The sequence below is a fragment of the Eretmochelys imbricata genome, chromosome 1, assembly GCF_965152235.1.
Source record: "Eretmochelys imbricata isolate rEreImb1 chromosome 1, rEreImb1.hap1, whole genome shotgun sequence".
Classification (NCBI taxonomy): domain Eukaryota; kingdom Metazoa; phylum Chordata; order Testudines; family Cheloniidae; genus Eretmochelys; species Eretmochelys imbricata.
The window spans coordinates 215,273,923-215,298,824 of record NC_135572.1 but is presented as its reverse complement, the minus strand read 5'-3'; the positions used below and the strand labels follow the sequence as shown (position 1 = coordinate 215,298,824).

Genomic DNA, 24,902 nt, shown 5'->3' with positions numbered 1-24,902 from the left:
ATCCTATTTATCCTCCAGAATTTCAAAGGAAAGTCTGGACTGGGGGTTAGGGCCATCTTTGGAGTGAGGAATATTCTGTTGCTAGGTATCTCACTATTACCACACACCTAGCAGAATATTCATTCTCAATGTAACACCCTGTCCAACAACCTGAGATACCCGAGGGGTGACATTTTACCATTATAATTTTTTGATGGTTCAATCTCAATTTTTCCCCCAATGGTCTCCAGGGAGCTGCCCAACACACCTCGTTGGAGAAGCATCAGCCCTGGAACAGTCTTTCAAAAACAGTTTACTAAGAAAGTAAAAATTCACAAGGACGAAATAATATTTCATGTTACAAATAAAACAGCAGGAATAAAAAAGCAGGACAGTTCCAGACAGTCTGATCAATTGGGAATTACAGGGGAAACCACAGACCCTGTCTCAGTCACACAGATTTCTTGCAAGCAGACAAAACTGCAATATAAAAGCTGTATGAACTGGTTCCCAAGTAGGGATTGTTTCTGATGGCCCAGAGAGCATTTGAGAGAAGAATAGCCCAATCATACAACATTTATGTCCTCACAGGATATTTGATCTTAACTCAGCATTCTTATAGCGATGTCCCAGAGACCCCATCTTCAACGTCATCATAACCTGGGTCTCCAGGAAGTAGGGACAGGGCATCTCTCTCAGCCTCAGAGACCTCTTCACTTCTTAGCAAGTGCAGACTCCAATCTGAAAATGAACAAGGGGCCACATTGCAGTCAATGTAACCATTCTACACCCATGTGTACTCACAGTATAGGCTGTGACATATCCCTTCTGTTCCTGTGATTGGGGCCCTGACAAGTTTAATCCATTATCTCTCTATAGCCTACAAAGAAAACATCTGGGAGTGCATTCATTCTGTGCTGAGACCTGCCTGTTGCAGGAGTAGTGTGGAGATGTCAGTGAGCTGGTGACGCCTCCCTGATGCTCAAGCAGGGGCTGCTCTAACTCCTGATGGCTGGTATAGTCCCTAAGGGTACATACACCAGCTGAAACCAGGTAGGGTGGAGCAGGCTGGAGCTTCTATCCCACAGGACATTCAAGGACAAGAAGCCAAAAAACAGGGGACATCATAGATCTCAACTGCCCACACAATATGAGTTTGAATGTTTCTCTCAACAAGAACAAAGAAATGCACATTTCATCCTAACCCACTTTCCTCTGAGGTGCAAAGTGGGAGCTCAGCCGTCAGCTCCAGACTGTGAGTTGCTCTCATACAAGGCTAATGGAGCCATTTACATATTGAAGAGAGTGATTTCAAACCTGATGCCAGGCCTCTAACTAACCCCACTGCAGGGCCCTGCTCTTCCCATTACCGTACTGAGCACTGACACCTTGTTTGGGGGAAGACACACAGGCTGTGATCCTGCAAACGCACCTGTGTAACTTTGTCCTCACAACAAGTAATTTGGCCAGGGTCACTTCCTTGCTGCATAATCCATATTCCCATCCAGACATTGGTCCCGTGGATCACTGGGAAACACAGACATTTCCAGCTTTGCCAACCCCAAGCGTTCAAAAATTAGAAGTTGACAGGATGCGGGGCCCGCAGCAGAGCCAATCTCCAGAGAACCTAGTAATCTGCCTTATTGGCTGGAAGAGTCCTCAGAGTGGCTCATTAGTCCAGCAGAGCTGCAGTTCAGCAGCTACTTGTAGTATTCACCCATGGCTGCCATCGCTCCTGCCTTGTTCCTACTTCTGTTTCTGCTTTACCTCAGCCTTACCCCTGCCTTGCTTTACTCCAGGTTACCTGGTCCTGACCCTCAGCTCCAATTCCTGACTCCAGTTCTGCCCCTTGGCTCCAATTTCTGACTTTAGCTCTGACTCCAGCTCTAACCACTGAGCCTGATTCTGGGTCTAACTATTGGACACAACTACCTATGTCTCAGTCACTGACAGAAGTTAGGCCTCAACATATCATGAGATTGGCTTAAAAATCAGTAGATTAAAAAGACTTTTTTTGGTCTTTTTTCTGTCCTCTGGTTTCTGAGCCTTTAGGTGAAACTCAGTTCATGTTCTGAAGCTTCTTTCTGCAACCATCAGGGCTAGAGAACTTGCTTTTTAAAAAATTAAAGCAGAGACTCTCATGTCTCCTGGAGTTTGAACTTTTAAAAATACTAGATATCATGAGACTAGCAATAAACTGCAAGAATTGGCAAAAGTGCATTTCCCCACTCACCTGTCTGTGAATCCCTGTTCCTGTCACTCTCTCCTGGGGCTCCAGTGTCTTCCCAGGCACACTGCCCGGGGCCGTGGTTATCATTGGGGTCAGAAACTTCTTTGACATCATCATAACCGTTCTCTGTGACATTTCCAGGCAGTACAGGAGCCTCTGAAAAAGAGGCAAGAATTAATGGTAATGAGGAGAGAACTTCCACTGAATAGAGAAATAAATTATACACCAGGTACAAACAGCCTGAGGTACTGACACCCCAAGGGGGATGAGAAACCAAAAGTCCCTCCCCCACCAACCTTAGTGTCAGAGGAATTTCATTCATGTAACGTTTGTCTGACACATTTCAAGGACCTGATATAACTGTAAATTACTCAAAGGAGCCTCAAACAGAAACTGAAATGAAGGTTGTGGGAGATTTGGGAAGAGGTGGCTAGGAGTGGGGTTTATGTCAGAGGAAGATTTGCCCATGGTACTTTGTTGTTATACTAATTATACAGATAAATGATACTTTAATTTGTTCTATCACTTACTTTCTAAACTTTCCATTATTGTGAAAAAGCTCATTTTGTTCCATTTCTCTAAACTAGTTTGGCCCATAACCCACCCCTGATCTGCAGTGTCTGGAACACACACCATCAAGTCAGGCCAAGCATAGGAAAAACTTTTTCACTAGGAGGGTGGTGAAGCACTGGAATGAGTTACCTAGGAAGGTGGTGGAATCTCCTTCCTTAGAGGTTTTTAAGGTCAGGCTTGACAAAGCTCTGGCTGAGATGATTTAATTGGGGATCGGTCCTGCTTTGAGCAGGGGGTTGGACTGGATGACCTCCTGAGGACCCTTCCAACCCTGATATTGTATGATTCTATGGGCCTGTGGGTGTGAAATCTGTACATCCCTTTCATGTGTGAAACTCAAGTATAGATCAGTGGACTTAGCAAAGACAGGGATGGCTGAGGGAGACCATTACCACAGAGCAGAGGGCTGTGCTCAGAGAGCTTGTCTCCTAACTTTGTGAGTAATGTTAGTGCACATTAAAGTGAAGGTCAGGGAGCAGTGACTAGTGTCAGGGGCACCATGGGCAGGCACTGAATAAACTTCTTCTAGAGTCACACTGGTTGGCCTGTGTGGTACCACATGCTTTACTATTTCCCCTCCATACGGCTCTGACCTAAACCAGCACCCACAGCCATGCTCTGTGGGAGAAGAGTTAGAAGATCCTATGACATGCTGAGCACCCTGAGTGTCATAGATTTATAGAGTTCAAGGCCAAAAGGGACCATTAGCTCATCTTGGCTGATGGCCTGTATATATAACAGGCCACTGAATTTTACCTAGTTGCCCCTCTATTAAGGAGAATAACCCATGTTTAGCTAAGGTATGTCTGTCACAGTTCAGGACAACTGCACCTGTATTCCCCTTCTGTGGGCCACCAAGGGCACCCACTCTAGGCTCCCGGCTCTTCAGCTTGGAAAGATACCTCCATCCCTTCTGACCGGGATTTTTCCAGCCTTCATAGTTCTCTGCCTATATGGTAATATTCCCAGCAAGTCAGATTGCCTAAGGGCCAGTGTGTATGCTTTGCTTTCTCTCCAGAAGTTATTCCCAGTATATTGCCTGCAGTTGTAAGTTGCCATGCACCTCCTTCCAAGCAAGCACATTTATTCTTAAGGTAAAAGCATTACAAAGAAAACATAGAGCAATAAAAGAACCTACACACAAGCTAAAAAGCTTACCAGAGAGCACCCCAACTCAAACCTCAGGCTCTGGCAGGTGCCAGTCCTTCACAACCCACAAATGGGTTTTCTCCAGAGTTACAAGTTCACAATTGTCTCAGATTCAGAACCCGACCCCAGGTTGGGTGGTACAGCTGTTTCTTTACACAGCTCTGGCTTTTTAACTCATCTCTGGGAACAGGTAATCCGCACACAATGACCTACTCCTCGGGGTGTAGCTTCAAAAGACTGGATTTTTACATAACCCGCAATGGTGCAATTTGCATTAACCGCTCCCTAGGGATTCTCCAGGAAATCCACTTCACACTTATTTTCCCAAAAGTCCATTCTTGTCTGGCACATTTTCAATATAGTCCTTTGAACTCCCAGAACTCATATCACACCTCCCCTCAAATAGCGTATATGTAATCCTGGCCCATGGTAATACATAACCTTTGCATTTCATATAGTGGACCCCAGACATATTTAAACTTAATTCAGTAAGGCCGCCCAATGATATGCAGGGAATTGCCATATCTGCCATAGCATTCATTCTTGATTTGAAGACATCAAGAGATGGGGAACTTATCATTTCCCTTGGTAGTTTGTTCCAGTGATTAATCACCCATACTGTTAAAAATTTGCACCTAATTTCTAATTTTAATTTGTTTTGATTCAGCTTCCAGCCAGTGATTCTTGCTATGCCTTTTTATACTCAGTTAAAGAGCCCTTTAATATCAGTATTTTCTCCCTGTGAAGATACTTTATTAAGTCACCTCTCAATCTTCTTTTAGTCAAGCCAAACAGATTGAGCACTTTAAGTTTCCCCATGTAAGGCATTTTCTCCATTGATCAGCTCCCACTGATTGCATCAGTACTGTTAGAAAATAGGCCTGTTTGTTAGCCTGAGATAGAATTTTGAGTTTGATTTTTGATACTCTTATATCCTTACTAATATGTGTGGACAAGAAACAAAGAGACTGTGTGTTGCATTTCCCACAACCAGATGGGGCTTTTAGTACAATGTGAAAAGATAAGAGATAGACCTAAAGTGTTGCTAGGTACGGTGGGAGTGTAATATATGAGCGTACACTTGAAGACTGCCTCGACTCCTATCTCAAGGCAAGGTCAAGCAACCAGTTGGGAGGAGTGAGGTGGATGGTGGGGAAGGTATAAGAAACACTAAAAGCCAAAGAAAATCCTGACGCTGGCTGATACATAATCTCACTCCCTACCCCTCCCATGGGATACAAAAAAAGTGGCACCAAAGCCCCCAGTGTGACACTATGCCCCCATAGTCTTCATAGAAATATTATTATGATATGAGTATGGCATAATTATGATGTATTTGATGCAAGATAAGGTATGTGAAATATCACTGATATACTGAATATGATTATCCTACTTGAATGCATGTATCATTTCTGTATCTGAAGTTAGGAATATTGACTATGTATCTGTACTACAAATTGTGTTTACACATGGGGAACGCCCACTAGACAGAATGCAATCAGTCTAGATGGCTAGCTAGGAACAAGTCAATGGACCATTAGAGAGAACAATAGGTCTTTGAAGATGCTAATCTCCCACCTTCCTGGGAAGTCTTCATGGGGATGCTGCAAACAGCCTCTGAGTTATGACTGCAGGGACATGTGACCAAGTCACCTGGTATTGGACACCATGATAATACTAGTATTTTCCTACTGGCCGGGGGTGGAAATCAAACTGGGAGACAAAGGATTCCCGCCATATGCAAAAACTAGTTAAGGCAGGTGTTAGGATATAGATATTCAGTCCTGTCTGTAAAGGGCTATACTCTAAGAATTTAGGTGTATTCTTATCACTTGGCTAGTTATAGAGGTATAAAAGAAACAATCAAAATCACTGTCTGCCAGTGTAAGAGCCTTCTCTTACTGTGACAGTCTGAGACCCTGTTCTTAGGCTAAGGCCTTTGGCTAAGCAGCAGAGGCAGCCATAAGCTGGGAAGCGAACGGTTCCTCACATTCCAACCTAGTCACATTGAAATAAGGTGCTATTGGGCTGTTAGGAATACAATCCTGTCCTGATAATGCCTATCACCTCCAGAGAAAGGGAAGTGCCTAGAAGATGTAAAAGGAAACTTAGTTTGATAGCATCCTGTCTGGCAAGAACTCACTTATCAATAGCTGGGATGTGAAATCCTCACTTCTGTGTTTGTTCTATCACTGTAGTCCCCATTTCCCTATTGTTTGTCTGCATAATCTCTGTCTGGTTCTATGATTGTTTCTGTCTGCTGTATAATTAATTTTGCTGGGTGTAAACTAATTAAGGTGGTGGGATATAATTGGTTACATAATCATGTTACAATGTGTTAGGATTGGTTAGTTAAATTTCAGGAAAATGATTGGTTAAGGTATAGCTAAGCAGAACTCAAGTTTTACTATATAGTCTGCAGTCAATCAGGAAGTAGGTGGTTGTGTGGGTGGGGGAAATGGGAACAGGGAATGGGGGTGGGGAAACTGGAATCATGTTTTGCTAAAGGGGGAAATGGGAACAGGGAATGGGGGTGGGGAAACTGGACTCATGTTTAGCTAAGAGCAGGAATGGGAACAGGGACACAGGTAAGACTCTGTGGTGTCAGAGCTGGGAAGGAGGATACTAAGGAAGGAAACTGGAATCATGCTTGATGGAAGTTCACCCCAATAAACATCGAATTGTTGGAACCTTTGGACTTCGGGTATTGTTGCTCTCTGTTCATGCGAGAAGGAAGTAAGTGGGTGAAGGAATAAGCCCCCTAACAGCAGGGCAGTGATATCATTGTGGTTGGTTCTTCATTGTCTCCTCACCTATGATGACTGCTGTAAACACCTAAGACTGAACCTGGGGGGAGGGATAGCTCAGTGGTTTGAGTATGGGCCTGCTAAACCCAGGGTTGTGAGTTCAATCCTTGAGGGGGCCATTTGGGATCTGGGGCAAAAATTGGGGATGGTCCTGCTTTGAGCAGGGGGTTGGACTAGATGACCTCCTGAAGTCCCTTCCAACCCTGGTATTCTATGATTCTAAGAAAGGACTGAACCTAGGCTAGAGGGAGTTCCAGCCTGTGAAAGAAATACCTGGAGATTTAAGCTGCAAGCAAGTGCAGCTTGCCTTCAGGAACCTTTGCAATCTGCCTAAAACAACATTTAGGGTGAGAATTTGTTACACATATCCAGTTTCTTTAGTATATTAAGCTTAGCTTGCGTGGTTTTTATTGTTTTTGTTTTTGTTTGTTTTTGGCTAGGTAATCTGCTTTGATCTGTTTGTTAACCCTTATAATCATGTAAAATCTATCTTTTGTAGTTAATAAACTTGTTTTTGGTTTTGTCTAAAACCAGTGTGTGTGGAAACTATAATTGGGGAGCAAAAAGCTGTTGCATATCTCTCTCCACAGTGAGGGAGGGGACGAATTTCATGAGCTTATGCTGTACAGTTCTCAGTGAACTGCAAGGCAGTATAATTTTGGGTTTACACCCCAGAGGGGGGTGCACACAATTGCTGGGCAATTGATTAGCTGAGACTTCCCATGCAGACCTGATCTCAACATGTGTGTGTAAAGCTGCAGCTGGGTGTGTCCCTACCATTACGTGTGCTGGTAAGGTGCAGTCTGAAACCTGAGGATGGGCTTGGCAGGCTTGTCTCAGCAGTACACTGAGAAGGGAATCCAGGCTGGTGGGTCAGGTGGGTTCAGTTGTACCCCAGTTCCAAGTGGCACCCCAAATGGGGTACGGGGAACATGTCACAACAAGACCCTTCAAAATGGAACATGACCATAAACTGTAAGGGGTGGGACCAAGGGCATGCATTACAGGTATAATTATGCCTGCTAAGGAAGGAGAACAGTGACACTGGGAAAAAGGCTCTGCGGCGTCAGAGCTATGGATACGCTTGCTTCAATTAACACCAATAAACATTGCATTGCCTGTACTTCGGAGTTCCAGTCTTCTGCTTTCTGTCTGCATGACAAGAACCAGGGGAGGGGTGAAGGGAAAGCCCCTAACAAGTACTAAAGATGCTCAGCACCTCACAAGATCAAGCCATAAATGACAATTTTTGCCTGTATAGACAGACACTGTGATCTATTGGGCGGAGGTCTAGACAGGGATGCAGAAACCTGGGTTCTTTTCTCAGTTCTGCCACTGCCCTGCTAAATGATCTTGGGCAAATCACTTCACTACTCTGTGCCTCAGTTTTCCCATCTGTAAAATGGAGATAATAGTACCAACCTCCTTTTTAAAGTGCTTTGAGGTCTATGTATGAAAAGCCCTACATAGGAGCTAGGTGTTATTAATTACTAGTTCTTCCACAGGGTATCATTGCTTCAAGGCTATAGATTTACTCCTCACCTTGGCTGTCTGAAGTCAGGAGCACATCACTCGACACAGGGTCCTCCACATTATCGAAATCCAACTGAGACCCCCAAGGGGAAACTCCCTCTGTAACAGCAAACAGCACACTCAGTGTCCCCTGAACACACCCAGTTCCTGAGCAGGTTTCTAGTTCCCCATTAAGTGCCTGTTGCCTTGGAGCATGGGCTGTTTACCATGGAGTTTGTAGGAGAAAGTCACAGGGTGATCCAGGGGAAAAGCATGATTGATATTCTGTGAAATTTTCTCATGCATTTCAGTGGGATCAGGATCTGTGTTGGTGCTGAGCTAACACTAGACACACTGGAAGATGGTAGCTGCTGCACCAGAGCTGACCTTTGTGACTCCAACCAAACTCTATAATGATGGTTTATAGTCTCTTAGTTTATATGGACTAGATTGTGACTTGGGCTACTTGCTTATGCCAGCTGGTAAAACCACAGGTACAGATCAGGGTTTGTTTACTGGTAGGCTCCAGCTGTGACTTTCAGTACTTCCATGCCAAGCGAATAGTTCTGGACCGCACTCCCTGAAGCTCCTCCCCGAGTGGAGGGCATCACAAACCACATACAGGAAAGGTGATGATTTTATCACACGTTTCCATCACAAAGGTTGACAGAAATCTTTGAAAGTCTGGTTAAATCTAATCCCATCAGAATGTATAAAATCTGTTCTGGGCCATGAAATTGATTGAGGGGAAATGACAGCCTTTACAGAAAATGCTGTGGAGATTAAATTCCCATTAAATATGGTCTCTGTATCTCTCCTTCCCCATTACCTTGTTCTGATGCAGGATCATTTCCCACCTCGCTGTCCCTGGTGTAATACCGAAGTTTCATCAGTGAATCATCTGAATAGGAGATTGTAGGGACAACAAATGAGATGTTATCAAAGTGAGAGCAGCTAAGTTGACAAATGGCTGGTGCATCTGGGGGCTGGGAGAAAGATTTCTGGTCTCCTTCTTTTAGGGAAGATGCTGAATGCACAGTGACACTGAGAAATATCCATTTTATTGTGGTAAACGTGGGTTTGGGGAGGATAAAATCAGACTGGGAAGATGCTGGGAACATCCATGCTGAACCTAGGAGGTGCGGGGGGGACTGAGTGTGACCTTTAACAAGGAATTTAAAAATCTCCAACTCCACCTGCTAACTCATGTGAAAGCTACAAACTGTCTTGTCTACACTGAGGTGTTACCTTGTGTTAGTTATCCCAAGTTAAGAACACACCTTTTCTTTTCAGTGAAGACAAGGCCCAAGGCTGCAGGATGTCTGTTCCAAGAATGGGAACAAGCAGAGAAGAGTGGGGAGGAAGCTCATCTTCATGAAAAAAGAAAAGGAGTATTTGTGGCACCTTAGAGACTAACCAATTTATTTGAGCATGAGCTTTCGTGAGCTACAGCTCACTTCATCGGATGCATACCGTGGAAACTGCAGTAGACATTATATACACAGAGACCATTCTCTGTGTGTATATAATGTCTACTGCAGTTTCCACGGTATGCATCCGATGAAGTGTCTGTGTGTATATAATGTCTACTGCAGTTTCCACGGTATGCATCCGATGAAGTGAGCTGTAGCTCACGAAAGCTCATGCTCAAATAAATTGGTTAGTCTCTAAGATGCCACAAGTACTCCTTTTCTTTTTGCAAAGACAGACTAACACAGCTGTTACTCTAAAACCTGTCATCTTCATGAGTTCATCACACAACAAACCTGGAGATGGATGCACCTTGTGGTGTCATTTACACCAATGGAGAGTGAGTGCTATGTGGGAGTAAATCACTAACAAATCTGTATCCACAGTGTGCCAGGGATCCCAGGGATGAGGGCTGAGACTTTAGCTCTGGGTCAGGGCCTCGGGATGGAAAGTGCAGTAGATATTTGCTCCATTAGGAATGAGACACACGGACCTGAGCGACCCAACATCTGCTTCTCTCCATTCAGGTTATAATCGATCTCCTCATATATGGCTTCAGTGAAAGGGTCCGAGGATCTTCTGGAGTCTGGAAACAAAGGTCAGGATTTGCCCAGGGTCATAGAAAGTAGAGCTGGGAAAACCTATTAGATCATCCAGCCCCTCCCTCTGGGGCCAGTGCAAGATTGAGCCTTACAGCACATTCTCACTGCTCTGTCCAGGCTATATTCAAGTGAGTGTCCCAGCTGATGGGAGCCACATCCCATTCCACAACGTCCCTTTGGAGACGATTCCATGGACAGGTTTACTATCATAATGTCTTTCCTTGTGTTCATCCTAAATGTTCCCTCATGCTCTCATCCCATTGCTCCTGGTTAGTCCTCCTTGTATCACCTTAAATAATTCTTCCATCAACTTGGTGTTTACACCAATTGCAAAGTGGAAATAATAGTACTTACTTATCTACTGGCCAGTGACCCTGTGGGGAGGAATTAACTAATGGTTGTGCAGTGATTTATCAATGGAAAGTACTCTAAGTGCCATGGATTAATATCAGTGTTTTGATCTTTTAGACATTATCACCAAGGCTCTTTTCCAGCATTTCTCCTTCTTCATACCCTCTCTCCCACTCAATCTCTCTGTTCAGAAACTTTGCCCCACATGGATTTTCTTGCAGATTTCCAAATGGAATCTCTACATGTTATTTTCTGCCACTATTGCAATCTCTTTAATCCTCTTTGAATTATTTCTCTGTCCTCATCACTGCTCTCAACTCCTCCCAATTCAGTGTCATGTGCAAGTGTCTCTGCTGTGCTGTTCATTTCCAGGGCCAGATCATCAAGGAAAATATTAAATAAAACAAGATTTCACATGGAACCTCATAGTTTTACCAAGGGTCCTCCCTCTCCTCAGCTACATCCTCCCCTCACCCTGCGCTGATCCAGCTCTAGGTCCTCTCACAGCCTTGGCCCTCTCCACACCTGCAGCTCCCCCTGCTATTGCAGAGGCATTTCAGACAGTGACACTAATCAGCACCCACCTTTGCGCTGTGCCCTGGCACTTCGCACCTGTGCGCCCAGGATGATTAAGACCAGGCAGAGCAGGGCCCCCAGGATAATGCAGATGACCACGGGCACCGTGACTCTCCCACTGTCGGTCGGAGGGCGGCGCGGGGGAGCTGGGTGGAAATGAACATGGAAGAGGGAGAAATTATCCTGTGAGAGTCAGGGGGCCCCAGGGAGCTCCCCAGTCACTCATTGCATGGCCCAGGGCAGCAGGGTAACGGGCTGGGACACAGTCTGTGCGCTACGGGGGCAGCTCACAGGCTGCTGTTTAAATCATGGGCCCTGCTCTGGTGGCTAGAACCAATAGACAGGAATCGTCCTGCTCAGCACAGCCTGCAGCTCCCACCCGGGTGTCATTCACACATGTGTTCATTCAGTCCTTAGATTTCACACTCAGTATAAAGGAGCTCATTCGCTCAGGCTGGAGGTTCCAGCTCATCCCTCTGTGACCCTGGCACCAGGTAAATTTAATCCTTGATGGGAGGGGAATATTTTACCTCTTCTAAACAGTGAAGCTGTTGTCTTCATCACACCTGCAAAGGGAAAGGAAAAGAGAGTTAGAGTCTGAAGTAAGGGGCAGGTGATGTGTTTGTTACATGGGAGAACATCCACTCTCAAAGTCTCTGTGTGTGGACATTTGTCAAACAGTGTCTGAGATGGTTTCCCTTTTCCTCTTATGGAAATAAAATTCTGAGACAACAAATTGAGTAGTGTGCATGACATAGATGATAATAGAGTTTATCTGCATATTAAACCATTAATTTCAGCACTTTATAATGGAAAAATCAAAAAATTGGTGTATTTTATCATTTATGGATTTGCTATTCAGTTTTTACTATGGATGCTGAAATCTTTAGGCATAGCTTCTGCTGCTGTGTTTGTTTTTGTATAGCTGAGTCTGTTCAAAGAAAAGGAGTACTTGTGGCACCTTAAAGACTAACAAATTTATTTGAGCATAAGCTTTCGTGAGCTACAGCTCACTTCATACAAGGGGTTCAAATGTGCACAGATTAATCATCTGAAAGTCACCCACGTTAGTATAAAAATCCATAGAAGAGAAATATTGTTATTACAGTTGGGCTCAAAATGGAACTGAAACTCACCCACAACACCCCTCTCTCACACACACGTCCTCACACACAGACTTGTGGGGAATTCTGATCCTGACCCGAACTGCACATCCTGGACCCATCTCTGATTGTTCATCCCAAAAGGCTCAATAGCCAAAGAGCTGCACAAATTATGCTTTCTATTGAGAGGCTTTTCTGGGGTCTTACTAGTGGATCGCACCATGGGTCCCCACTTCTTTTATACATTTTTTTATAATTACCATTTGAAGAATCATTGCAAATAATATGGGTCTCTTCTGCTCGGTGATCACATGACTGCCATTTCCATGGGCCTGAGGGACACTGCCAAAGGGAGCTGTGCTGCTCAGTGCACTTAACATGGTCCAGCCACGTGAGACCAGAACCTTCCCCATGTTGAAATTCTCCTGCAGTTAGCACTCCATCTCCACAGTTCAGCTGTTTGCATACAATTGTCGGGGTGATGCCAGTCATCTGATTTGAGCAAACACTGCCCCATGTCCCATTGTAGAAAACCTCCAGGCGCCCAGCACAGTCACTGCTGCTCACCAGCCTCAGATCTGTGAACTCTAGAAGGAAATGCACAAAAAGGGAATTTAAATTGATGATCCTGAAAGTTTTTGGTCTACACTACAGTGTAAGGTTGACTGATTATGTCAGTGTACCCACTATAGCCTTGCTCCCACCAATGTAAGTGCCCTGCTACATCAACATAATAACTCCACCTCCATGAGAGGTGTAGGGCTTATGTCCATGGAGTTAGGGCAATGCAGTGTCCATGTGGACACTGAGGGTTACTTACATCAGCTGTTGGCTGTCATTTTGGGATGTATAAGTAGGGGCATAGCCAGCAGATCGAGGGACGTGATCGTCCCCCTCTATTCGACATTGGTGAGGCCTCATCTGGAGTACTGTGTCCAGTTTTGGGCCCCACACTACAAGAAGGATGTGGATAAATTGGAAAGAGTCCAGCGAAGGGCAACAAAAATGATTAGGGGTCTGGAACACATGACTTATGAGGAGAGGCTGAGGGAACTGGGATTGTTTAGTCTGCGGAAGAGAAGAATGAGGGGGGATTTGATAGCTGCTTTCAACTACCTGAGAGGTGGTTCCAGAGAGGATGGTTCTAGACTATTCTCAGTGGTGGAAGAGGACAGGACAAGGAGTAATGGTCTCAAGTTGCATTGGGGGAGGTTTAGGTTGGATATTAGGAAAAACTTTTTCACTAGGAGGGTGGTGAAACACTGGAATGCGTTGCCTAGGGAGGTGGTGGAATCTCCTTCCTTAGAAGTTTTTAAGGTCAGCCTTGACAAAGCCCTGGCTGGGATGATTTAATTGGGGATGGGTCCTGCTTTTGAGCAGGGGGTTGGACTAGATGACCTCCTGAGGTCCCTTCCAACCCCGATATTCTATGATTCTATGATTCATGTCAATTTCACAGCTCCATGCTAGAACCATGAAATTGACAAGAAAGTTGTGGGGGGGCTTCAGCTAGAGCCCAGGTGCCCCCAGGCTCCCTGTTCCCTGCCAGATTGCTGCCCAGACTACCTCCTCCACGCTTGGAGCTGGTTACTCCCTACGATCCTGGCTCCCTGCTTCCAGCTGTGTTGCTGCTCCAGCTCCCCGCTCCATGTGGGGAGCCTGGCTGCACCAAGGTGCCTGGCTCCCCTCTGGGAGCCCAGGTGCTTCCCTGAAACTTCCAGTTCCCAGCTCCCTTTTTGGAGCTGGGCTGCATCCACACAGCTCTCTGCTCCCAGCTGGGCTGTTGCCTGGGCTCCCAGCTCCCTGCTCCCAGCCAGGAGCCTGGGTGCTGCCCAGAGGCTCCCAACTTCCCACTCCCTGCTGCCCCAAGGTTTCCAGCTCCCTGCCAGGAGCACAGCTCCCTCGCGCAGGCTCCCAGCTCCCCACTGGGTAGCTGCTGTGGTCCTAGTGGACAGCAGGGAGCTGAGAACCTGGGTGTGGGGGTGCAGTTGTGCTACTGGCAGGGGGCAGGGAGCTGAGAGCCTTGGGGCAGTGGCCGGGCTCCTGACAGGGAGCTGTGCATGGAGCTAAGAGCCCAGGCTCTCAGCCCCCACTCCTCCACTGCCCCTCTTAAGTCAGTGGAAGTGCTCCTGGTGAGGATGCACACCACCGGCAGAAGGAGGGCAGTGTGGACATGAACCACCTGAGTAATTACTGCAGTGGCTGTAAGTCAACCGAACATAGGTCAACTATCTGGCTGTGAAGAATGAAATGCCAGTGATCGCTAATGATCCTGTGCATTATTCTGCAGGTACAAATGCCAGAGAGAATCACTCCAAGAATCAGAGACTCTTCTGGACACTACAGGCCCATTAGCAATACAGTGAACCCTTCGGGAAAGTCACCATTTCCCAACAGTTACACACACAGATAGCCAAGATACAGCAGTGACTGACCCTCCTACCACTATGGAAATGCTGTGATATCTCCAATACCCCTGGGTGGGAACTGATAGTAACTGGTGACTTTCAGTTGGGTCTGTGGTTTGTAGGGAGGTAGGAGCGAGACAAGAGACAACGACAGCGAGGGAGAGGCTCTATCATTCTCACTCTCCTCAAACATCAGCCCCGCATTAAATTCCCTGGCAACCATCAAAGCATTCACAGAACAAACCTGAGCAGAGAACTCCTGCGTCCTGTTTGTGTCTGCAGTTGTGCTGGCCCCAGCCCCCGGAAGGACACTCCCAGAGATCAGATTCCTTCCCAGAGCAGTTCACATCATCCAGCCAGATCTGCCCGGATCCTTGCCCATAATGAGCAGTGAGAGTTGCACTTATGGCATGGCCACATCCCAGTTGTTTGCAAACAACATTGGAGTCCAGTAGGTCCCAGGAATCATCACAGACTGTCCCCCAGGTGCCATTGTAATAGATCTCCACTCTCCCAGCACAGCGACCCGCCCCATTCACCAGCCTGATCCGCCTGCTTCCTGCAGCAATAAATCCTAACTGTTAATGTGCAATAAAATGATAAGTGAACAGCTTCCATGCCAATCAGTGAGGTTGCTACAATGGCTAAGACATAAATGCTTTTAAACATCTGTCTTTAACCAGAAACTTAGAAAAGAAAAAAATCTGTAGAGTAAGGAAATTATGAAGACTTTTTAGAGAAAGCTATTGTGAAAAAGTATGTAAAGGTAAGAGCCTAATTGTGAATTCTTTCCTCATCTGAGTAATTCGTATGGAATTCCCCAAATAAGTAAGAACGACAGTAATTGTGAGAGTAAGGGTTTGCAGGATCAGCCCTTACTGGAAAAACTGATTTTTTTCAAACAGCTCTAAGATTATAAGCATCAAGGGTGTTTGAGGAATTTATGATTAGCTAATACATTTATCAAAAACTCTAATTTTCTTTTAAATTCTCACAGAACTGGGAGGTACCTGGGATTTGAGAAAAGCAAACATGGTACCAATTTATTTTGCAAATAAAAAAAGAAAGGCAATTTGATGCAAGTCCCAAATAGGTAGGGCTCAGTTCTGCTCCTGGTGAAGTCAACAGCAACACCTCCACTAACACAATGGGTGGAGGAATGGGCCCTTAATGCACTGTAATTACCCTGCAACCAGAATATGCATGAATAAAAGTTTTGGTGCAGTAACATTACAGTGCACAGTACATACAAACAAATCTGTTGCTTGACAGTTACCAGTGTGAAGGGCCTATGTTTATGTTTACTGTGGACTCTTAAAGTAAGTAAATATATCAGCAAAGAGAACAATAGAATTATCTTTTACAATGGTAATATGCACAATCAATAACAATAATAGTCTTCATTTTTCCCTTTAAATGAAGCAAAATTACATAGTTATAAGATTTGAACATATCACACTAACATGGCTGCTACTCTGAAACCTACTTAACTTCTGAGTCACAGAGCCACTATTTGTGGCCCTCTTGATCAAGTTGGCTTACATATGACTTTCTTTTCCTATTATTCCCTTCTGAGTAGGACAGCACATGATTTAAGATTAAGAAGTCACTAAAAATATTAGAACTGCTCAGAATTTTTATTTTCCTGGAAAAAAATTAGACAAAAATTAATATTTTTTTTTCAAAAAAATAAAAACATTTTTCCATAAAAACCTGAACATTGTCAATAAAAACAGCCTTTTGTGAAAATTTATGTTCTGTTGCAAATATTTTTCGGCAGAAAAAAGTTTGATAAAAAACGGTTCTTGACCAGCTCTAATAAATACAAGACAAAGAGAGAGAGGTTGCTGCGGAGGTTGCTGCAGGTTACCCCTATAATGTGGCTATGTTTTTTCTGTTTATAAAACAATATGTTTACTATAAAAGTGTCAACGTTTGAACCTCAGATCCATATTTTTTTGAGCTCTGATGAGATCACAGCACAAGATGAGCTGGAGGCAGGCCCTGGGGAGGGTTATATTCCTATTGAACAAGGACAGGATATTTTTAAGATTTCACGGTAAGTCACCTGAGCAAACAACACCGACATCCTCAGCAATTCGTGCCTGAGTGGTCTCAGATGTGGAGACGTTGCAGAGAGTCAGACGAGTCTCATTTCCTGCACACTGGACACTTCTCAGCCCCACGGGGCCCGTTCCTCGCCCAGACTTAGGGAGGTTAAAAGCTTTCTCAGAGACTCCACACTGGAGTTGCCTGCACACCACGCTGGCATCGTTCATGTCCCACTGGTCATCCAGCACTCTGCCCCAAGCACCACGGAGGGAAATCTCAACTCTCCCATCGCACCGGCTCTCTCCATTCAACAGTCGGAGTGATGCTGAAAGACCTGGGCTCAGGAGAGATGAGAAATACACTGAATACTGCATTAGAAATAATGCACAGATGTAAAGGGAAACACAAATTTCTGTGCTAAGTGGCTAAGTGGAAGATAACGCTCATTATTGTTCTGCGATACTGGGAGCAGCCTCTAGCAAGGGCTTCATTTGTCTCTGTACTCAGAAATGCAGGGGGTGATGGTGGGAAAGGCTTCCCCAGCTCTGAGGCCAGATCCTGTGAGGAGCTGGGCACCTCCTATTCAGTGTGAAGGGTTCTCACCTCCCTCTGAAGTCAATGTGAGCAGGGGGTGCTCAGGAGCACTGTGCAGATCAGGCCCTTGGTTACGAAAGTGCCCAGTGCAAAAGAGCTCAGCGCTCACCCAACATACTGATAGTGGCAGTGCTGTAGGATAGCTGTGATTAACAGGCGTCTGAGTATCGGACTGCAACGAGTGCACCAAGCTCCTCACTTCCCTGCTACAATTCCCAAAGCCAGCACTGCCAGGACACGTGGTTCCTTTAAATAGCCCCCCTGTCCTCTTTGTCCCTGTTCAATGCACGTTAGTGACCCACAATCACCGAGTCAGCTCCAAACTCATAAGAAGCCAACAAAATAATTTTTTTTTAGGGTTTTTCCAGGCCAGGTCAGCAACTCTGGATGCCTGAATTACCTTTCTCATGAACTCTACCTATTGTCCTGGTTGGAGAGGATGCATGGAAGGATGAATGACCTCCCAGGAAATGGGGAAGACCATCCTAATTTTTAAAAGCTTTTTTTTTTATTTTAAAATTGTGACCACTGAGCATATAAATGTGTTGAAGTTCTTAGTGGGAGAAGTCCATACTCTTTCAGGTAATTACTGTTATTGCAGATTTATAAAGTGCATAAAGTACCTTGCATTCCAAAGAATCCATGTTGTTTAAAAATATGATTTATAAACCTGTTAAAATTTCCTAAATAAATAGCTGTAAGAAAAAAACTATATATGTATGTCACAGAGGACAGCAATGACTAGAGCTGGTTGGAAATTTTACAATGAAATTAAAAATGCTGGTTCACCAAACCCAAAATTTCTCACAAAAGCCAGTTGTGTTTAATTAACTTTCACTGAATCAAAGGCAGTACTCCCATGAAACCTTTCTGCCAGGTAGGTTTACTTGCCTGGAGGGCTTCTGGGGAGCCTTGCCATGCAGGCTGCCCCAGGACTGGATACCACAGGCTTCTAGTGTTCTTGGCTCTGGCCCTGGGGCAGCCCCATTGTGCTTACTGCCCCAGGCCTGGAGACCCCAGACTTCTAGTCTTGGAAGCTCTGGGGCAGCCCCACCATGTTGACTGCCCTGGGACTGGGGACCCACATTTCTATGGCCCATGGCTCTGGGGAAGCTCTGCCTTGCCAGACTTCCAGAGTCCCCACCATGGAACTGGGAGCCTGACAGCCCTGGAAGCCCTGGGAGACTCAGTTTAAGCCAGGAATCTCAGGAATTCTGGGCTTTCAGCTCTGCAGCAGAAAGCCTGGAAGCCCTAATTCTAACTAGAGCTTGGCTCTGGGTTCTACGGCAGAGAACCTGGAAGTCCTGAGAAGCCCAATTTGAGCTGGGGCTTTCAGGGATTCCTGGCTCACTCCCATGGAGCTGGTAGCCTGCAGGTCCTGGGACAGACTGCCAGGTTCTGCGGCTCGGTGAAAGCCTGACCATGTAAACTGCTCCAGGCTGGAGTCACCACTTGCCCCACCCACCTCCACTCTGTGCTTCACACTACATGTGAGAAGCTTGTGCTCTAGGCCTAGCGACACACTCCACTCCCTAACCTACCCAGTCCAAACATAGGGACCCACCTATCCAACTGCAGCTTTGCTCTGACCTCATCTGCTGCCACCCACATCACTGCTGTTTGGCTCCAGTGCTCAGGGATGAAAGATTTAATTGGCAAAGATGGACAGAAGAATCATTTGCTAGGGAGTGATGAAGCAGGAGATTAGACATGGCTCTTCCATCTCATGTGCAAGGAGTGGAAGGTGTACAGTTTAATGGATATAGGCAAGACTTTGCTGTGTGGACATGGTAAGAGGGCTGGCATGGGGCACGGTGGCCAACAGGAGCCCAATCTCCTCCATAAACAAAGCAAACATTCCCCCTCCCTGAATTATAGAGTATGAATGGTCCCAGTTCCCTATGTGCGGAATTACAGTGCCCCTGCTCCTAGGCCAGGGGTGCATTGCGGGCTGCCTTCTGTTTCAGAGTCTCCGCTTTTCCTGAAAAAGGACAAAGAGGTGTCTCCCTTGGCAGCTGTGAAGGGGACTAGCTGATTATGGATTTTTATATTTTATCCTTAAAATAGTCCAACAGTTTCCAGAGACCAATATACAGAACCTGGCTTAGAGAGGGAGTGAAAGCAGCTATAAAAATTCAATATATAACAAAAAGAAGAATGGGGAAGTAGAAAATTGATAAGGAAAGCAAAGGGACTCAAAGAGAAATCTATGGCCAGCAGAGTTAAGGACAATAAGGTATATTAGGAATAAAAGGAATCTTAACAATAGTATTGGTCCATTACTGGATGGAAATGGTAAAATTGTCAATAACAATGTAGGAAAGACAGAAGTGTTCAATAAATATTTTTATTCTGTATTTGGAAAAAAGACAGATGATGTAATCATAACATGATTGTGTTGCACATTTCAATAGTAACTCAGGAGGATAAACAGCAGCTACTAAATTAAGTTGCATCTAAGAGTTTAAAGAGATTGTGGAGCTCAGTGTATCATTAATGTTGATTTTCAATAAGTCTTAAAATACTGAGGAAGTTCCAGAAGGCAGGAAGAAAGTTAATGTTGTACCAATATTTAAAAAGGGTAAACAGGATGACCTGAGTAATTATAAGCCTGTCAATCTGAGATCAAGCCTGTGCAGAATAACAGAGTGGTAGCATGGTAGCATGGGCAACAGTGAGCAGAGATACAGGCTATCTGCCCTGAGCACAAAGCTGCCTGGACCTCCTGGGTACATATTTGGGGCAGCTAAGCCATGTTGCCACTCATTGCTGCCCGTGCTACATGGCTTCGCTACTATTTTTAGTATGGTAGCTCAATGAAAGCTAGCTAGTATGTCTTCGTGAGGTGGGAATCACACCCCTAACTCCAAAGTTACACATAGCCTTAGACTTATGTAAAAAAATTGACTTGGTATAGCACCATATTTTGATTAAGAAACTAGAACAATACATAATGAAGATGGCACATATTACATGCATTAAAAACTGGCTAACTGATAGGTCTCACAGTATAACTGTAAATGCAAAATCCTCATGGAGTGGGTGTGCTTCTAGTGGGGTCCCAGATGAATTGGTTCTAGGCCCTACACTATTTAACATTTTTACCAGTGACCTGGAAGAGAACATAAAGTCATCACTGATAAAGTATGCAGATGACACAAAAATTAGGAAGTGGTAAATAATGAAAAGGGCAAGTCACTAATACAGAGCAATCTGAATCACTTAGCCTTGGTCTACACTAGGAGTTGAGGTTAAATTTAGCAGCGTTAAATCGATTTAACCCTGCACCCGTCCACACAACGAAGCCCTTTTTTTTTTGACTTAAAGGACTCTTAAAATCGATTTCCTTACTCCACCCCCAACAAGGGGATTAGCGCTGAAATTGGCCTTTCCCGGTCGAATTTGGGGTACTGTGGACACAATTAAACGGTATTGGCCTCCGGGAGCTATCCCAGAGTGCTCCATTCTGACCGCTCTGGACAGCACTCTCAAGTCAGATGCACTGGCCAGGTAGACAGGAAAAGGCCCGCGAACTTTTGAATTTCAATTTCCTGTTTGGCCAGCGTGGCAAGCTGCAGGTGACCATGCAGAGCTCATCAGCAGACGTGACCATGCAGAGCTCATCAGCAGAGGTGACCATGATGGAGTCCCAGAATCGCAAAAGAGCTCCAGCAAGGACCGAACGGGAGGTACAGGATCTGATCACTGTATGGGGAGAGGAATCTGTGCTATCAGAACTCGTTCCAGTTTTCGAAATGCCAAAACATTTGTCAAAATCTCCCAGGGCATGAAGGACAGAGGCCATAACAGGGACCTGAAGCAGTGCCGCGTGAAACTTAAGGAGCTGAGGCAAGCCTACCAGAAAACCAGAGAGGCGAACGGCCGCTCCGGGTCAGAGCCCAAAACATGCTGCTTCTATGATGAGCTGCATGCCATTTTAGGGGGTTCAGCCACCACTACCCGAGCCGTGTTGTTTGACTCCTTCAATGGAGATGGAGGCAACACAGAAGCAGGTTTTGGGGACGAGGAAAATGATGACGATGAGGTTGTAGCTAGCTCACAGCAAGCAAGAGGAGAAACCGGTTTTCCCCAACAGCCAGGAACTGTTTCTCACCCTGGACCTGGAGCCAGTACACCCCGAACCCACCCAAGGCTGCCTCCTGGACCCGCCAGGCAGAGAAGGGACCTCTGGTGAGTGTACCTTTTAAAATACTATACATGGTTTAAAAGCAAGCATATTTAATTATTAATTTGCCCTAGCATTCGCGGCTCTCCTGGATGTACTCCCAAAGCCTTTGCAAAAGGTTTCTGGGGAAGGCAGCCTTATTCCGTCCACCATGGTAGGACACTTTACCACTCCAGGCCAGTAGCATGTACTCGGGAATCATTGTAGAACAAAGCATTGCAGTGTATGTTTGCTGGCGTTCAAACAACATCCGTTCTTTATCTCTTTGTTATCCTCCAGAGAGTGATATCATTCATGGTCACCTGGTTGAAATAGGGTGCTTTTCTTAAGGGGACACTCAGAGGTGCCTGTTCCTGCTGGGCTGTTTGCCTGTGGCTGAACAGAAATGTTCCCCGCTGTTAGCCACGGAGAGGGGGGAGGGGGGAGGGGCTAGCCATGTTGTGGGGGGAGGCAAAATGCGACCTTGGAACGAAAGCACATGTGCTATGTATGTAATGTTAATAGCAAGGTTTACTGTGAAAGAGTGTAGCCATTGTTCTATAAAATGTGTCTTTTTAAATATCACTGTCTCTTTTTTTTTCTCCACCAGCTGCATGTGTTTCAAGGATCACAGGATCTTCTCCTTCCCAGAGGCTAGCAAAGATTAGAAGGTGAAAAAAACGCACTCGCGATGACATGTTCTCTGAGCTCATGCTGTCCTCCCACACTGACAGAGCACAGACGAATGCGTGGAGGCAGACAGTGTAAGTGGCGGGCTGAAGAGAGGGCTGAAGCTGAAAGGTGGCAGCAGCATGATGAGAGGAGGCAGGATTCAATGCTGAGGCTGCTGGAGGATCAAACTAATATGCTCCAGCGTATGGTTGAGCTGCAGGAAAGGCAGCAGGATCACAGACCGCTGCTACAGCCCCTGTGTAACCAACCACCCTCCTCCCCAAGTTCCATAGCCTCCTCACCCAGATGCCCAAGAGCACGGTGGGGGGGCCTCCAGCCACCCAACCACTCCACCCCAGAGGATTGCCCAAGCAACAGAAGGCTGGCATTCAAAAGTTTTAAACTTTTAAAGTGCTATGTGGCCTTGTCCTTCCCTCCTCCATCACCCCTCCTGGTGCTTCTCTCCTCCACCACCCCTCCTGGGCTACCTTGGTAGTTATCCCCCTATTTGTGTGATGAATTAATGAAGAATGCATGAATGTGAAGCAACAGTGACTTTATTGCCTTTGCAAATGGTGATCGAAGGGAGGAGGGGAGGGTGGTTAGCTTACAGGGAAGTAGAGTGAACCAAGGAGTGGGGGGGTTTCATCAAGGAGAAACAAACAGAACTTTCACACCGTAGCCTGGCCAGTCATGAAACTGGTTTTCAAAGCTTCTCTGATGCGCACTGCGCCCTCCTGTGCTCTTCTAACCGCCCTGGTGTCTGGCTGTGCGTACACAGCAGCCAGGTGATTTGCCTCAACCTCCCACCCCACCATAAACGTTTCCCCCTTACTCTCACAGATATTGTGGAGAGCACAGCAAGCAGTAATAACAGTGGGAATATTGGTTTCGCTGAGGTCTAACTGAGTCAGTAAACTGCACCAGTGTGCTTTTAAACATCCAATTGCACATTCTACCCCCATTCTGCACTTGTTCAGCCTGTAGTTGAACAGCTCCTGACTACTGTCCAGGCTGCCTGTGTATGGCTTCATGAGCCATGGCATTAAGGGGTAGGCTGGGTCCCCAAGGATAACTATAGGCATTTCAACATCCCCAACGGTTATTTTCTGGTCTGGGAATAAAGTCCCTTCCTGCAGCTTTTGAAACAGACCAGAGTTCCTGAAGATGCAAGCGTCATGTACCTTTCCCAGCCATCCCACATTGATGTTGGTGAAACGTCCCTTGTGATCCACCAGTGCTTACAGCACTATTGAAAAGTACCCCTTGCGGTTTATGTACTCGCCGGCTTGGTGCTCCGGTACCAAGATAGGAATATAGGTTCCGTCTATGGCCCCACCACAGTTAGGGAATCCCATTGCAGCAAAGCCATCCACTATGACCTGCACATTTCCCAGGGTCACTACCCTTGATATCAGCAGATCTTTGATTGTGTTGGCTACTTGCATCACAGCATCCCCCACAGTAGATTTGCCCACTCCAAATTGATTCCTGACTGACCGGTAGCTGTCTGGCGTTGCAAGCTTCCACAGGGCTAGTGCCACTCACTTCTTAACTGTGAGGGCTGCTCTCATCTTGGTATTCTTGCACCTCAGGGCAGGGGAAAGCAAGTCAAAGTTCCATGAAAGTGCCCTTATGCATGCGAAAGTTTCACAGCCACTGGGAATCGTCCCAGACTTCCAACACTATGCGGTCCCACCAGTCTGTGCTTGTTGCCCAAGCCCCGAATCAGTGTTCCACCACATGAACCTGGCCCATTAGCACCATGATGCCCACATTGCCAGGGCCTGTGCTTTGAGAGAAGTCTGTGTCCATGTCCTCATCACTCTCGTCACCGCATTGATGTTGCCTACTTGCCCGGTTTTGCTTTGCCAGGTTCTGGTGCTGCATATACTGCTGGATAATGCATGTGGTGTTTAATGACCTCCTAATTTCCAAAGTGATCTGAGTGGGCTCCATGCTTGCAGGGGTATGGCGTCTTCACAGAAAAAAGGCGCAGAACAATTGTCTGCCGTTGCCCTGATGGAAGGAGGGGCGACTGACAACATGGCTTACAGGGAATTAAAATCAACAAAGGGGGTGGCTTTGCGAGAAACTGAATGGCCCCCTCAAGGATAGAACTCAAAACTGGGTTTAGCAGGCCATTGATTTCATGGAGGGAGGAAGGAGAAAATGAATACAAAACAAATATGGTCTATTTCTTGTTTTGAGCCACTTCATCTATCTTTATAGATCTTGCTGGCAGCAGACTGTACAGTATGACTGCTAGCCATTGTCATCTCCTGGGTGCTAGGCAGAAGACAGTGCAGTATGACTGCTGGCCATCATCTTCTGCTGGCTGCTGATTAAAAGACAGTACACTGCCGGTAGGACTGAATCACCATGAGATGAAACTTAAAAGGGAAATGACCTGTCTGAGTCACTCCCATGTTTGCCCAGGCGCCCCAACCTCATCAAGGTCGGTGAAAAGAGCACCCAGGACTACGTCAACGATGGCTACCAGTCATACTGCACTGTCTGCTGCCAAAAGGCAATAAACTGCTGCTGTGTAGCAATGCAGTACCACGTCTGCCAGCACCCAGGAGACATACGGTGACGGTTACCTGAGCGGGCTCCATGCTTGCCATGGTATGGCATCTGCACAGGTAACTCAAGAAAA

At 45.9% G+C, this 24,902-nt stretch overlaps 1 protein-coding gene across 1 annotated transcript in view; it reads right to left on the bottom strand.

Moving 5' to 3' along the window:
- Positions 1-595: 595 nt before the first annotated feature.
- The window catches only part of LOC144259180 (scavenger receptor cysteine-rich type 1 protein M130-like), a 77,700-nt gene continuing 53,393 nt past the window's right edge, over positions 596-24,902 (bottom strand). Inside the window, exons 6-15 of the mRNA XM_077807360.1 lie at positions 16,829-17,146; positions 15,005-15,319; positions 12,613-12,939; positions 11,780-11,815; positions 11,258-11,395; positions 10,214-10,306; positions 9,080-9,151; positions 8,281-8,370; positions 2,213-2,365; positions 596-720 (exon numbers count right to left, since the gene is read on the bottom strand). Coding sequence (XP_077663486.1) covers positions 596-720; positions 2,213-2,365; positions 8,281-8,370; positions 9,080-9,151; positions 10,214-10,306; positions 11,258-11,395; positions 11,780-11,815; positions 12,613-12,939; positions 15,005-15,319; positions 16,829-17,146 — 1,667 coding nt within the window. The remainder of the gene's footprint in view (positions 721-2,212; positions 2,366-8,280; positions 8,371-9,079; positions 9,152-10,213; positions 10,307-11,257; positions 11,396-11,779; positions 11,816-12,612; positions 12,940-15,004; positions 15,320-16,828; positions 17,147-24,902) is intronic.